This window comes from Xiphias gladius, chromosome 5 (assembly GCF_016859285.1).
Source record: "Xiphias gladius isolate SHS-SW01 ecotype Sanya breed wild chromosome 5, ASM1685928v1, whole genome shotgun sequence".
NCBI classification, from domain to species: domain Eukaryota; kingdom Metazoa; phylum Chordata; class Actinopteri; order Istiophoriformes; family Xiphiidae; genus Xiphias; species Xiphias gladius.
The window spans coordinates 9,700,507-9,717,671 of record NC_053404.1 but is presented as its reverse complement, the minus strand read 5'-3'; the positions used below and the strand labels follow the sequence as shown (position 1 = coordinate 9,717,671).

Here is a 17,165-nt window from a genome sequence, read left to right as displayed (position 1 = left end):
AGTAACAGTGGTATATCTTCTGCTGCTCTGAGATGATTCAAAGATTGTCAGAGATTCTAACTGTGCAGAACAGTTCCAATTAATTATGAGAAATTAATTCAGCACAGTAAAATACAAAAGCAAGACAGATACCCAGGTCCTCAGAGATGCATTACAAGTGTGCTTGGAGAGTCTGTAGAGTTACTCCAACAAATCACACAGGCAGCAAAGAATAAGCCAGGCCCCACATTTAGTGACATGAACTTATTAAACTAATACTAACTTTTGTTTTATTCATTTATTGTTTCTCTGATGTTAATTGTTACAGGTTTTACATTCATGGACGACTATGGCCCAAGTAAGGTATGGTATTAGTTTTGCACACACCTTGCTTTTGATTTTTAAAATACTGTACATTACTGTTATAGTCTTATAATAATACTTACATTCAGGAACACTAAGATGAAAGTATCTTAATTCTACTTTCTGCTTCCCAGTTTTCCACATTTTCCTCTCAGAATCATACAATAATGACCCCGATAGCCTGTCTCTACATTAACTGATGCCAGATGATGTCAGATGCTGTTTGCACCATTTTGCAGTCTGATAAAAATAACTCTGGTGAAGCAGCCCTACTAGAACAATGAAAAAGCCATCATGAAGACAATCAGTTGTATTACACTGTGCTTGAGCATAAGATGCTGAACAAATGTATATTGGCTGTGTAGTTGGGACTGCATCCTATCGCCCATGTCAATGGGCAGCATCTCTGCAACATTATGCAAAGTAAAAGTTTCAGATACACTATAGTTAGGAGAAAGAGAAAGAGTATGCAAGCTCAACAAAACACAGAGGAAGCATCTGAGATGAGAAAGACTAAGTAATACCATCACAGCACAACACAAGAAGGCAAATGTGATCAAATGGTCCTTCAGCAAAGAGTAGCCTGTATAGTATCTCAAAAACATATGATGACAGAAAGTCTTGCCGTCCGACCAACCATTTTCAGAGGAAAAGATTGCCAGAAACTTGCTGATCCAACTGAACAGAGTGTTTCTGTGTTTTTATATGCAAAGAGAGAGAAAGACAGATAATGTCTCTCTAATGTGAGAGGACCATGCCAAGAGAACAGCAACAAGCCTGACAACTTAATACAAACCCTCTAATGCATAGCCTGCTTCACCCACACCAACACCTCAGGATTTCAAGTTAGTGAATGGAATACTAACTAGATGAGGAATGAAACCCATAAAATAATTTGTACATGGAGTTTCTTACCTTTTTATAAGTTTTGTATTCTGGATATTCTTTGCATTAGGACATTCTTTTCCAGTTAATAACATTCACTTTCCGAAGGTCTCAAAATCATATAGCAAGTTAAAAGTGATGTTTTTTAGTCAGTCCTCTCATATGGCAACAGCTGAGCCATCACAAATTCAGTCAGTTTTACATCTTTTAATGTGTGCCTTTTATTTACCTCCTTTTCGTTCTGCTGTTTCTTTTAAATTACCTCCTGTAACCCTCCATGATGTAACAGCTAGCAATGTTAAAGGATGGCTAAACACTGACCCTTGCGTGACCTTTAACCTCACTGCTAAACTAAATCAGCAGGCCTATTTCAGACGTTTTCTTTTTTTTTTTTTTTTTTTTTTGTTTATTTGTTTGGTTGGTTGGTTGTCTTTTTTAATTGATGTAGCAAAAGAAAGTGCAGGTGTAATTTAACACTTTAATCATCATGGCTCTGTGGCATTACATTTCTTAGTAAATCATGCTAGTGAAGAATGAAATGTAGACTTAATTAATAAATTAGCCTAGTTAACATTACACCTTTTTATCTGAAGTCAAAATGTCTACTTTGAAAATGATCTATCAAACAACGCAATCATGGCTGATGTAAAACTAGACAAATTAAAGCTAATTTCAACAGAGCACTTATGGAGCCTAAAGTGTTTAGTAATTTACGTTGAATTTACAAATTTTTAGTCATACATTTTGATTAACTACCTTGGGGCTGGTAAAATTAAAACATTGGCAATTATAATAGGTTAAAGTTATACCTTTATTGTTTCAAAAAAGGAAGTTCATCTTAATTTAACTATTTAAAGGCATGGTGCAAAGCCTTCATACATTCTGGCCGGCATGGTTTTCACATCTGGCCTAGTGCAAAAACAGACACGGATTGTTTTGTAGTCATTACCATGAGCCTGGTCCACATCTATTTTGATTTAGCTGTGAGGTCCAAATTACACCACCCACTCCTTAGTATACACAGCCTGTACATGGTCCGCATCTAGAACAGGACAGAAAAACGGATTTGGAGTGTTACCTGGATCTGCTGGGTTGGAGGCAAATCTGGCCCAGTGTTAGCTGCCATCTTGGTATTCGCGTTTTGTTGAAAGTTAGATGGAAAGGTTAAACCATTCTTATGTCTGTATGGCAATTATAAGCTACCACTAGCATTCACCTACCAGCTAGCGAGCTGGCTCTGTCCAAATGTAACAGGTTAATGAACGACCAAATTCCACCAAATCATTTTATGTACATATTTCCTCGCTTCAGGACATCTCCTACTATGTGTACTGCTCAATATGTATGCTTGTGTGTCACTAGGGTAATTAGGAAAAGGGGGGAGGGAGAGATCAAAAGAGGCACTTTATCCTCAGTTCTGATATGAGTGTGCGTGTGTGTGTGTGCGTGCGTGTGTGCGTGTGCGTGTGTGTGTGTGTCTATCATAGAACACTTTTGGGGACAAATATCAGACTAAAGACCAAATAATTGTGGACGGCTTATCCAACTGGGGGAAAAAGCTTTGTCCCTAATTGGGAAAAGTTGATTTTTGGGTCAGTGGGTTAGGTTAAAGTTAGGGTTAGGGTAAGTCCAGGAAGTGAATGCAAGTCTATGTAATGTCCCAAGGTTAACATTTTTCTGGCTGTAAAGGAAATAAGCCTTGGCAACTGTATGTTAAATTCAACGAAGTTGCTCTTGTGATGTGAACACAATTTAACAGCGACATTTTGTTTTGTAATAAATCTTTTTCATTCTGTGAGAGTCTTGTTGAGGTTTGACACGACCGTCCTTAGTTCTAAATCAGTTTTATATGTCAAAAAGCGTGCTAATATTTTTCTGTGAAGTTCACCTTCCTGCTAGCTTAAATCTCCACCGTATACATGGGTATTATATCTTCATTTTATGTATTTTGCTGTCAAGGGAGACAAGCTTGATGGTAGCTTATGGTAGCTTTATACTTAGTTAGCGTGCAGACATGTGACTGGTATTCTGTTGACCAGATTTTAAAATGGTGACAGGCAAATAGATGAGCAAGAAAGTCTATCTACCTGAGACTGAAAGGACCTGCATTAATGAAGAGGGCAATGAGTGAACAAGTGCGTGAGTGAGCGAGACAACTAGTGTGTGGGTATTCAAGGTAGCAAGTGTGTGACTGAGCAAACAAGTTAGAGAGTGTAAGCTTCTACAGAGCTACTTATCAGGGATAGGAGAAGAAGATAGTTAGGCAAAAAGACCATATGCCATCGGGCCCTAATTGAGTGTTTTTCCTTCAGTCTCCTCTTGCTACTGACAGATGGCTGCCCTGGGGCCTATTGGGAGAACGGTGGTTTCATGTCACATACAAAACAAGAGCAATGGATTATAAAGGGAGGAGAGGACAGTGCTTGTCATTTTCCTTCCCTGGGTTGTCAAACCCAGCCCTGTGAATTAGGGCTAATGTTTCTCAAACTCTTAAAGAAATGAAGTTGCCAGCTCAGTTTTTTCTTAAACACTGCAAATGGTTGTAGCCTGAAGATTAGAGCGACAGACTTGTGACCACAAAACTGCTTGACCAAATACCAGGACAGACTGGGAAAACCTGGACATGAGAGTGGAGAAATACTGCTCTTGAGCAATGCAATTAACCTGAAATTTTAAAAGAGCTGGTAATGGTAAATGTAGACCAGCAGTTAAATGTGTACCCCACATAACTGAGGGATGAATCAAAACCTGTTAACTAAATCCAACCCCCAAGTGTGCTCATTATCCTGGGTTGATTTATATGAATATGTGATGCATGAATGATTTCAAAACGTAAACTTGACATATTTACCTGATTTACCTTTTAGTAATAGTTGTCATTTCTCCATCTGTGGTTTATCGTCTCCTTCTTCTGTTTCAAGTGGCAATTTTTGTTACTATGAAGGATAATGTCTAATGTTCATGACCAAATATTACTTTGTTACGTTTTTTACTGGACAGACCACCACTGAAACAAAAAGCCTTTGAGCACAGTAATGCAGCATGACTTGTTTCAGGTCACCAACTATTGTGATTTTCCCACTTAGGTCCATGCAGCACAAACAATGCAGGGTGACATGTCCTCCCAGTTGATATAACTTAATGTTCATATTTAATTCAATTTCAATAAATTCTTATTTATATAGCACCAAATCATAACAGAAGTTATCTCAGGGCACTTTTCATATAGATCAGGTCTAGACGGTACTCTTTATAGTTATATTTACAGAGACCCGACATTCCCCCATGAGCAAGCACTTGATGACAGTGGCAAGGAAAAACTGCCTTTTAACAGGTACAAACCTTGAATGGCTCATGGTGGGTGGCCGTCTGCCTCGACTGGTTGGGTTGAGAGAGAGAGGGGGGGGGGGGTTAGAGAGAGGGGATTATTATTATACATAAAGATGTACAAAAAGTATTATACATAAAGATGTACATACATAAAGATGTATAATAATAATAAGACCAATAATAAAACTAATAATTATAATAATATGGCTAATAATAAGACTAATAATAATAATTATTAGACTAAATATAAGAATAAGAATAAGAGGGTGAAATAGGATACAATGAGCTCTTTAAGATATGATGGTGCCTGACCATTAAGAGCTTTGTAGATGAGGAGGAGGATTTTCAATTCTATTCTGGAATTTACAGGGAGCCAATGCAGTGATGCTAACACAGGAAAAATGTGATCTCTTTTCCTAGTTCATGTCCGACTCGTGCTGCAGCATTCTGGATCAGCTGGCGAGAATTTAGAGTTTTGTTGAGACAGCTTGATAATAAGGAATTACAATAATCAAGCCTAGAAGTACCAAAAGCGTGGACTAGTTTTTCTGCATCTTTTTGAGACAGGATGTGCCTGATTTTGGCAGTGTTGGGTTGGTCAACAAAGAGAATCATTGAAGTTTGTCTTATGTGGGAGTTAAAGGACATATCCTGATCAAAGATAACTCAGAGATTCTTAACAGTGCTGCTGGAAGCCAGGGCAATGTGTATCATTAGATAATGTGTTTCTTAGGTGTTGGGGGCCAAGTACAATAACTTCGGTTTTGTCTGAGTTTAACAGCAGAAAGTTGCTGATCATGCTGGTGTGTATGTCCGTAAGGCATGCTTGAAGTTCAACCAACTAAATGGTTTCATCAGGGTTCATTGACAAGTACAATTGGTTATCATCTGCATAAAAATAGAAGTTTATGGAGTGTTTCCTTATAACGTTGCCTAAAGGAAGCATATATAAGGTGAATAGAACTGGTCGAAGCACAGAACCTTGTGGAGCTCTGTGACAAACTTTTGAGTATATGGAGGATATATCGTTAACGTGCACAAACAGACATCGGTCTGATAAATAGGACTTAACCCATCTTAGAGCTCTTACTTTAATGCCAATTAAAAGTTCTACTCTCTGTAACAGGATATGATTTTCAACTGTATCAAATGCATCACTAAGATCTAACCAGACAAGTACGGAGACAAGTCCTTTGTCCGATGCAATTAGAAGGTCATTTGTAACTCTCACCAGTGCTGTTTCTGTGTTATGATGCACTCTGAATCCTGACTGAAAATCCTCAGATAAACTGTTATTATGTAAAAAGTCACACAACTTGTTGGTGACAGCATTCTCAAGGATCTTAGAGAGAAAGGGACGGTTAGATATGGGTCTACAATTGGGTAAAACATCTGGATCAAGAGTAGACTTTTAATTACAGCTGTTTAAAAGGACTACAGTACATAGCCTGTAATAAAGACATATTAATTATATATAGAAAAGAGGTGCTAACTAAGGGTAAAATTTCCTTAAGCAGCCAAGTCAGGATGGGGTCTAAGAGACAGGTTGATGGTTTAGATGAAGACATTGCTAAAGTTAGTTGGCGAAGGTCGATGTTAAAAAAAACTGTTTAAATGTATATCAGGTTTTACAGCTGTTTCTAAGGTTCCTGTGTTTGAAGATAAATTGGTGCCAGTTGAGAGCAGGAAGTGATGAATTTTGTCTCTAATAGTTAGAATTTTATCATTAAAGAAGCTCATGAAGTCATCACTACTGAGAACTATAGGAATACATGGATCAATAGAGCCATGACTCTGTCAGCCTGGCTACAGAACTGAAAAGAAACCTAGGGCTGTTTTTATTTCCCTCTATTAAAGACGAGTAATAGGCTGCTCTGGCATTACAGAGGGCCTTCCTATAAGTTTTAAGACTATCATGCCAAGCTAAGCAGGATTTTTCCAGTTTAGTAGCACACCATATCCTTTCAAGTTTTCACATTGTTTGCTTTAATATGTGGGTTTTTTGGAGTTAATCAGTGGAGCTAACCTCTCTTGTTTTGTTATCTTCTTTTTTAACGGGACAATATAGTCAAGTGTTATTCTCATTGATCCTGCACTACTATCAACAAGACTATCAATTTGGGAGGGACTAAAGTTAGCATAGGAGTCCTCTGTTATATTGAAACATGGCAGTGAATTAAATGCTGATGGAATCACTTCCTTAAATTTAGCTACAGCACTATCAAATATAAATCTAGTAAAGACATTTTTGCCTAATGGTGTGTAGTCCAGTTCTAGGGATTCAAAAGTTATTAAATAATGGTCAAATAAAAGAGGATTCTACGGAAAGACTATTAAATGTTCAATTTTGATGCCATAAGTCAGAACAAAGTCGAGGCTGTGGTTAAAACAGTGAGTGGGTTTGAACATGAATATTAAAATCACCTACTATAATTACTTTATCTGTACTAAGGACTAAACTTGATAAAAACTCTGACAATACAAACAAAAATTCAGAGTACAGTCCAGGAGAGCGGTACACGCTCAAGCCTGCTGGTGTACTGCAAACAGGCTTTAATGTTTTCCAGGTTGGGTGTGTAAGACTAAGAACCAGAACCAGGTTTTTTAATGAGTTATAATTGAGTTTAGCTTTAGGGTTGATTACTAGGCTTGAGTTGAAGATGGCTGCAACTCCACCTCCTCAGTCGGTGCCTTGAGGAATGTGAGTATTAATATAACTGGGGGGAGTGGATTCATTTAGGCTAACATATTCATCATGACACAGCCAGGACTCAGTAAGATGAGTCCTGGCTGATATTAGATCTGATATTAGATCTTATACTAATAAAGTTTTGGATGGCAGAGATCTAATGAGTCCACATTTAATTCTGCTATTTTGTTTGCAGTGGTGGTGTTAATTTTTATTAGGTTTTTATGTACAATTCCTCTTCTATTTGTTTTTGAGTTAATCAGTTTAGGTGGTCGGGGGGCAGACACAGTCTCTATGGGGTTTTGGGTGGGTTAATGCTGTAATGGAGCGCAGAGAAGCGTGTAAGACTGCAACTCTGCCTCCTGGTCTCAACTCTGGGTTCTCATTTGTAATAAGTTCTGTAGATAGAAGCTACAGTGCCTAAAGGCACTGAAACTTACCCAGTACCCAGGGTTTGTTTTGACCCCTATTTTTTACTTTACTGTTGGATTATTTATTTATATGGTTATTTTGATCCAGTGTTTGACCCAGTGACACAACATGCTTAAGTTTTACCTTAAAACTGTGACAAGTTTATGATCAGGCCTGTTCTACAAAACAATATGCATATGACATTCAAAACTGCAACAGATACACATATTATTAACAATTAGTAACAAACAATGAGATGTATGTTTAAAAAAGGTTAAAGTAAATTATAAGAGTTCCCAAACGTATACGTTTATGTAAATAACCCAGTAGCAATATAAAAAATAACTCTAAAAAACTACCCATTGTCTTGGGTGGTTTTCTACTCATGAGTACAGTTAACCCAGTATTGAACTGGTACCATATTAACCTGAAATTAGTCAATTTTGACCCAGTGATGTTTAGTATGATGTATGTATAATTTTATCGTGAGGTTATGACTAAATTAATCAAACTGCTCACCGTAAGATTAAACTGAATAGTATGACACAAATGTTGGTTTTAGAAAGGGAGTGGAAGGAAAAGGATAAACAGAAGAGGAAAGGAGTTGCTGAAAGTCTCTCCTCACTTTTATTCAGTCAAAAGTTAGCCTGCACATGGATGGGAAATCAGGATTGATTTAAGCAGCATTAATCTCAGCTGATCATAAGCAATACAAATTTAAGGAGAAATTTCACATTTAAACTAATAGCTGAGAACTATGTTACGTGCTGCAAACATATGAAAACGACTTAATAAGCTTCCAGTCTTCTCAAAAATGAGACAAAGAGAGCTTCTGTTCAAATTCAGATGACTTTATTTCTATCATTTTGTACCAATGAAATAAATACAAATACTGTATACAAATGCTGAATATATCAAGAAGCAGATTTTGTCAGACCATTTTAGCAATGAGAAGCAGGTGGAGTGCAGAGTAAGGTTGAGAGGTGTGTACACATTACACACTCACACACACCCACATACATACACACAAACTGCTTTGTTCCCCCGGATAGACCATGGAGCCATCAGAACCGCTCTGATTCTGAATTAGCTCTGATTGGTTGTCATTTCAGTGTGTCTCACAGCTGAGACCACTCAAAAGCACACACACACACACACACACACACACACTCACACACACATACACAGAGACACACACACACACACACACACACACATATTTCACTAAACTGCTAGTTCTTTAGGTCTTAAATAGGGCTGTTTTAAGAGCTATGTATATAAATGCATTTGGTGTACTGTGTTATTAAGATTATTATTACATTATCCTGTACCAATTCATTAAATCCCTCTCATATGATACTAAAAAACTACTGTTTGAAAAAGCCTGATTAAATGTGCTAAAATTATTCTTTATCACCACCACAGAATTCAAACAAAAACTGTTAGATCAGTTGTATAAACTCTTCAATAAAGAGCAAAGGGAAGGTCTTGAGTTCCCTCTAGTGGTGATACATAAGACTGCAGTCATTTTATCTACAGGTTCACTTAACATGGATAGCATAAATACCCACATGTTGTGTATTGAAAGTTTGGCAGCAGTTTCACGTGGGCCTGTTGTGTTAGGGTTCCTCCCAAGAAATATCCCTAGGTTTGCCCTAGATATGTAGTGGTTTAGTCATTCTAATTCTAAATACATCTCTGTTTGCACCAACGTTTTCACAGAATTGAAACAGACTAAGTAATTCAGAGTTTGTACAATTTATATTTACACCAGATTAATAATCTTTATAGTATGAAATAGTTTCTCCTCTCACAAGCCTGTCTTTCAAACATCTACCACAAGCTACTAATAAAATTTCAGAGGCTGGAAAAGTACCCATATATTATTCTAAGTTTATTCTCGTTTTGGGGTTAAAAAGTTCTGCTTTTATGGTTGCTTTCAGAACACTTTTAGACATAAATATGATTTAAGCAAACATGTAACATATTGGTTGGCACCTCAGGCTATTTCAGCCCTTAGAATTCAAGTTCAGCTGAGCACTAACGTCAACATATTAACCATGTATATCACATAACTGAAGCTAAAACATAATTTTTAAGAAAATTATTTATTTGGTGCATATTTTTGAGTTAATCAGTTTAGGTGGTCGGGGGGCAGACACAGTCTCTATGGGGTTTTGGGTGGGTTAATGCTGTAATGGAGCGCAGAGAAGCGTGTAAGACTGCAACTCTGCCTCCTGGTCTCAACTCTGGGTTCTCATTTGTAATAAGTTCTGTAGATAGAAGCTACAGTGCCTAAAGGCACTGAAACTTACCCAGTACCCAGGGTTTGTTTTGACCCTATTTTTTACTTTACTGTTGGATTATTTATTTATATGGTTATTTTGATCCAGTGTTTGACCCAGTGACACAACATGCTTAAGTTTTACCTTAAAACTGTGACAAGTTTATGATCAGGCCTGTTCTACAAAACAATATGCATATGACATTCAAAACTGCAACAGATACACATATTATTAACAATTAGTAACAAACAATGAGATGTATGTTTAAAAAAGGTTAAAGTAAATTATAAGAGTTCCCAAACGTATACGTTTATGTAAATAACCCAGTAGCAATATAAAAAATAACTCTAAAAAACTACCCATTGTCTTGGGTGGTTTTCTACTCATGAGTACAGTTAACCCAGTATTGAACTGGTACCATATTAACCTGAAATTAGTCAATTTTGACCCAGTGATGTTTAGTATGATGTATGTATAATTTTATCGTGAGGTTATGACTAAATTAATCAAACTGCTCACCGTAGATTAAACTGAATAGTATGACACAAATGTTGGTTTTAGAAAGGGAGTGGAAGGAAAAGGATAAACAGAAGAGGAAAGGAGTTGCTGAAAGTCTCTCCTCACTTTTATTCAGTCAAAAGTTAGCCTGCACATGGATGGGAAATCAGGATTGATTTAAGCAGCATTAATCTCAGCTGATCATAAGCAATACAAATTTAAGGAGAAATTTCACATTTAAACTAATAGCTGAGAACTATGTTACGTGCTGCAAACATATGAAAACGACTTAATAAGCTTCCAGTCTTCTCAAAAATGAGACAAAGAGAGCTTCTGTTCAAATTCAGATGACTTTATTTCTATCATTTTGTACCAATGAAATAAATACAAATACTGTATACAAATGCTGAATATATCAAGAAGCAGATTTTGTCAGACCATTTTAGCAATGAGAAGCAGGTGGAGTGCAGAGTAAGGTTGAGAGGTGTGTACACATTACACACTCACACACACCCACATACATACACACAAACTGCTTTGTTCCCCCGGATAGACCATGGAGCCATCAGAACCGCTCTGATTCTGAATTAGCTCTGATTGGTTGTCATTTCAGTGTGTCTCACACAGCTGAGACCACTCAAAAGCACACACACACACACACACACACACTCACACACACATACACAGAGACAAGGACACACACACACACACACACACTAAACTGCTAGTTCTTTAGGTCTTAAATAGGGCTGTTTTAAGAGCTATGTATATAAATGCATTTGGTGTACTGTGTTATTAAGATTATTATTACATTATCCTGTACCAATTCATTAAATCCCTCTCATATGATACTAAAAAACTACTGTTTGAAAAAGCCTGATTAAATGTGCTAAAATTATTCTTTATCACCACCACAGAATTCAAACAAAAACTGTTAGATCAGTTGTATAAACTCTTCAATAAAGAGCAAAGGGAAGGTCTTGAGTTCCCTCTAGTGGTGATACATAAGACTGCAGTCATTTTATCTACAGGTTCACTTAACATGGATAGCATAAATACCCACATGTTGTGTATTGAAAGTTTGGCAGCAGTTTCACGTGGGCCTGTTGTGTTAGGGTTCCTCCCAAGAAATATCCCTAGGTTTGCCCTAGATATGTAGTGGTTTAGTCATTCTAATTCTAAATACATCTCTGTTTGCACCAACGTTTTCACAGAATTGAAACAGACTAAGTAATTCAGAGTTTGTACAATTTATATTTACACCAGATTAATAATCTTTATAGTATGAAATAGTTTCTCCTCTCACAAGCCTGTCTTTCAAACATCTACCACAAGCTACTAATAAAATTTCAGAGGCTGGAAAAGTACCCATATATTATTCTAAGTTTATTCTCGTTTTGGGGTTAAAAAGTTCTGCTTTTATGGTTGCTTTCAGAACACTTTTAGACATAAATATGATTTAAGCAAACATGTAACATATTGGTTGGCACCTCAGGCTATTTCAGCCCTTAGAATTCAAGTTCAGCTGAGCACTAACGTCAACATATTAACCATGTATATCACATAACTGAAGCTAAAACATAATTTTTAAGAAAATTATTTATTTGGTGCATATTTTTCTGAAGATTTTCTCTGAATTTTAATGGAAGAATTACTTAAAATTATTGCCACACAAATACATAAATACACTCATCAACATAAGTTGAGTATATTCTTTTATCTGACTTCATTAGTTTTCAAGTTGATATTATATACTTTTCAACCAGTCAGCTATTTAAGGAACCACACAACCATTTACTGTCACTCATACATTCTTCCTTTTCTTTGGTTTATCCGCATTCTCAAAACACTCATCCAACCAGTTACAAACAGCTGCACTTCATTTAATTATTTTTTATTATCAGTATTTTTATTATTTGTCACATGACTTAAACACTGGCTGCTTTGTTTTCACTGGGAAGTTTTCAGTGGTAATGTCACAGGTATTAAAGATTATTCCTATTATTTATTTGCATTTATAAATATATTTTATTAAAGTATAATGAAATTTGAACATATCTGCGAAAATCTTGGTACTGGCATATTATTTTCTTGGTTTTATAAAATGTAAGGATACACAATTAAAAATACATTTTTATGGTATTAAAATGACATAATAACTAAACAAATAACGAACATTATATTTCCAGTTCAGTTGCAAGAGCAAGCTCATCTGTCCCATTGTCTGCAGGGAATGTAGTCATTTTATTCATTCTGAAATCCATGTCACACCACAGCCTTCAGCTTAATCTCAGGTGCAGGAATGTGTGAAACCTGCTTCCGTGCATGTGAAAACTTATTCAGGGTATTAAAGTTATCTGTATAATGGCTGTGTCATTTAAGCTCAAAACATCTCAATAACTTTACTGCACTGGCAGATCCTTGTAGCTTTGTTTTACCCCACCAATGCTTCACACTCACTTGTCTGTTTTTTTTTTTTCATACTCCAGTTTGTGAAATTCTGATTAACTAGACAACTACAACACTGTTATTTTATAAACCCCCGGTTATTTTAATACATTGCTAAACTGGAACAGCATCTGTAAAGGAAAAGTTCCTGCTTGAAACAAAATAAAGTTGGGTGTGAACAGTGTAACTAATACCCTTCCCATCCCATATGCATTCATATAGGGAAAGTTTCCTCATTTATGATGGCACTCCCCTCACAATTGGTTCTTTTCCACATAAATAGGAAGTCAACTGCAGCATAGGACACTAATCAGTGACAATCCAGAGGAGAAATTTACTGAAGGCGGAAATACCCTTAGATTTGTTCCAAATAACATGGTACAACCCTGCCTTGCCAGCTGCGGTGTTTTAAAGGTTAGCACTCACAGGAGAGAATTTCTACAGGAATAGTGGAAACAGACAGAATCACAGGGATGTGTACACATTTCAAGAGGCACATGTGGACAAGTTTCAGTGCCTGGAACGTATAGGATTTAGTCTTAAATATCTTGCTGTAGACAGCTTTCTGGTTTGATAGCTTCTGCTGTTCAGGGCTTTTTTAAGGGTTGTAGGTAACCTGCCAGTCAAGTTTTACAGGACTCCAATCAGAAAATTCCGCACTGTCAAGCACACGCCAGTTTGACAGCATACAGGGAGTATTGTTATTTCTCTCTTATTCATAGTAGTTATACTGTTTTTTCCATTTAGCCAATAATTAAGTCATTTTCCTTGTTGTACATTATACTTGTGTTTTGTTTTTTTCATATAAATTAACAGTCTAAAAGTACCTGAAGATATTATACAAATTAAAGGAACTAATATAATAGTATTTTAAACATATTCAGACACAAAACAATACACTTTTAACTAAATCAGTCACTAGATATTGGCTAACTTAAGAGGATACAAAGGGAAAAAAATGATTAATTATTAACAACAGGTGTGAAGCCCAACCTGATCAGCTGACTTGAACAAGGAAACTGCTCAAATAAACTAAAAACTGGTCTGGTTGCTCTTGTGTTTGGAACAACTTTGACTTGCAAAGAGAAATGCAGGTAGCAAGGCCATACCAGAGCTGTTGGGTATATAGTACTCATCTTCAGGGGTAGCAAAAATGCTGAAAAAACTCTTTAAATTCCTGGCACTTTTTGCTTTTCTAAGTCTGGCATGTTTTGTTTTGCTTATGTTGTACAGCAAAGACAGCACAGTTTTCTTTACTAAGCCATATCATGTGGCAAATGGAAATGACACACTTTCCTGGGTGATAAACGATAGTGTTCAACAGCTGTGGGCAAAACATTTGGGACCCTGCCCTGACACCCCTCCAAATCTTTTCAGTCCTCTCACTGTGGATTTTAACTCTAAATGGACTTTGGATGAGGTGACACAGGAAGTCAGTTCTCCTCTTCAGGAGGGAGGAAAGTACAAGCCACCAGACTGTATCTCCCAACATAAGGTAGGTGAATGTATGTAGAGGCACATGAACAGAATAAAAATGAAAGGATAGATAAAGCAATAACTGACAGATTTGGAAGAGTTTACCGTGATTTTTTTTTTAAATCTACTTTAGAAAAGAGGTGTCAAAACTCAGGTGAACATATTTCATATTTTAGTATATGTTCTATTTGTATAATATGTAAAAGTTATACCTAAATCAGTAACAACTTGCATTTAGGTCTTTAATGTAGCACAAACATTGTTATCATGACTAACAGTCCCAGTCTGGAAATAAGCTGTGTTCATTTAAGTGGGTGTTTTTTTGAATATTTGTCATTCAGTTTTATGCATAATGCTTTAGTACTTTTTTATCTATAGTTTTATTTTATTTCATTTTATTTTTGTGTGTGTCACTTTTAGCTTTCTGTATTATATATTTTTTATATATATATTTCAACCAGTATAAATACTAAAAATTTAATTTAAAATTGAATTAAATCAAAAGTAAAAACAGAGAGCACAGTTACATTCTTCAAATTTCACAAGTGTACAATTTGATCTCACTTTTAAAAAAGTTTAACTTTTGTGCTCAATATCTTGAGCAATGTAACTTCTACCATATACGATTCACTGCTAACAGACTGATTACTCAAATTGTAAGGATTTTTAATATTTTACACACTATTACACTATAAAGGCTTTTTAGCCCAATACTGATATCAATGTTTAGGAGTTTTAAAAATCCAATAACAATATATCAGCCAATAGTAATTTTTTAAAACATAAACACAATACATAAACAACAATCTTGATAGGAATCCCTTAGATTTTTGGCTGGAACACAACAGCACGGTCAGCCCTATACTTGTGAATGTCCTTGACTGACTGACTGAATGACTGAGTGATAAAGTTACACCACTGGTCAGCTGAATGCCAAATGGCTGAGTGCTGAGGTTTCACCATTGGATGGCCGGCTGAGTGTTTGAGTTTCCCCATTGGCTGCTGCGTTTTCAAAAAGAATTTGCTTAAACAGTTTCTATTGCACCTTTGTGGCTAGATTTACTGACCTTCCACACGCCTCTAGGGACTTTTATTCACAAAGTATCTAGCAATAAATCTAGCGACTTTTTGGACAAACCTTAGCTTTTTTCCATAGAAGAGAGTCACTAGTACTGTCCCATGAGCACGAAGTCGGGCATTCCCTCTGCAGGCAGACCTCTCTATGCATTTCATTCAGTTGACTGCATGGCAGTGTACACAGACGTGAATGAGCTCCGCAGCCATTGTCTTTAACTTATGTGTATGGTGATTTTTGCCGCTAAATCGCAGTGATAAAATCAGGATTTTAGCAGTGCAGAGCAGCAGCTTGGAAATGGCTTGGAAATGACTGCTGGTTAACATGTAGTCTTTTAGTCACTATTTCATACTTGTTCTGTTGTCTGACCACAGAAAAAGAAAAACATGTAACTGAGAACAGCTTTATTGGGAATTCGGCTGTACTACATTTCTGTATATTTGAGCATAGACAGTAGGAGTGAAGCAAAGAGATAAAAGGCGGTTCAAGAATTGTGACCAAGACACATACTGAGAGGAACATTTAAGAGTTGAAAACAACTTTATGGATAATAAAATGTGTTTTCCCAAATGCTTACATGAAATACTTACTTATTTAATTGGTTTAGGTAGCAATCATTATCCCGTTCCGAAATCGGCATGAGCACCTGAAGCACTGGCTGCACTACCTCCATTCTATATTGATGCGACAACAGTTGGACTACGGTGTATATGTTATCAACCAGGATGGAGAGGGAGTGTTCAACCGGGCTAAACTGATGAATGCAGGCTATGTTGAAGCACTGAAGGAATATGATTATGAGTGCTTTGTCTTCTCTGACATAGATCTGGTTCCCATAGATGACCGTAATCTTTATAGATGTTTTGACAATCCCCGACACCTAGCAGTGGCTATGGACAAATTTAACTTTCAGTTACCCTATAACAACTACGTTGGTGGGGTCTCCTCATTGTCCAAGGAACAATACTTAAAGATTAATGGCTTCCCGAACACTTACTGGGGTTGGGGTGGTGAAGATGATGATATCTATAGGCGAATTACCTTCCATGGAATGTCCATTTCTCGGCCTGACTTAGTGACTGGAAAGTATAAAATGATCAGACATGAAAGAGACTTGCACAATGAGCCTAATCCAAAGAATCCTGGCAAACTGGACCAAACACAGTGGACCATGGATACAGATGGGATTAATTCCCTCAAATACACAGTCAAAGAGATTGTGAAGGATATACTGTACACTTTTATCACCGTGGATATTCAGGCTCCACCAAGCTGAATGAAGATGGAACCTGTGGATCCTGGACTGGTGCTGACCATTGATTCACTGGCGTTTCAGTCTCAGGATTTAAAAAAAAAAGTGAATTGTAGTCAGCCTATTCTGTCTTGGGTGGGTTTATGTTGGGTCTTGATTAACCTAGGGCAGATGTATGTCTTAGTGTATGTTTATGTATGCAAACCTGTGGGCACCTGTGTGTGTGTGTGTGTGTGTGTGTGTGTGTGTGTGTGTGTGTGTGTGTGTGTGTGTGTGTGTGTGTGTGTGTGTGTGTGTGTGTGTGTGTGTGTGTTTGTGTGTCCTAGAAAACATACAGTAAATGTAAACTTTATGAAGGTCAGAGATTCTTTTCAGTTTTTCTCTGTTGCTTTGACACAATATAGAATGTAAAAGATTCTGCATCTATTTCTAATTATCTCACATTTCTCACTCTTTCACACAGAATTCAAATGT

General features: G+C 36.7%; 1 protein-coding gene across 1 annotated transcript; it reads left to right on the top strand.

Moving 5' to 3' along the window:
• The first annotated feature begins 14,041 nt into the window (after window positions 1-14,041).
• On the top strand, window positions 14,042-16,715 carry LOC120790010 (beta-1,4-galactosyltransferase 1-like). Its single transcript, XM_040127245.1, has 2 exons — window positions 14,042-14,383; window positions 16,047-16,715. The coding sequence occupies exons 1-2, from the start codon at window positions 14,042-14,044 to the stop codon at window positions 16,713-16,715; spliced, it is 1,011 nt and encodes a 336-aa protein (XP_039983179.1).
• Window positions 16,716-17,165: the final 450 nt, after the last annotated feature.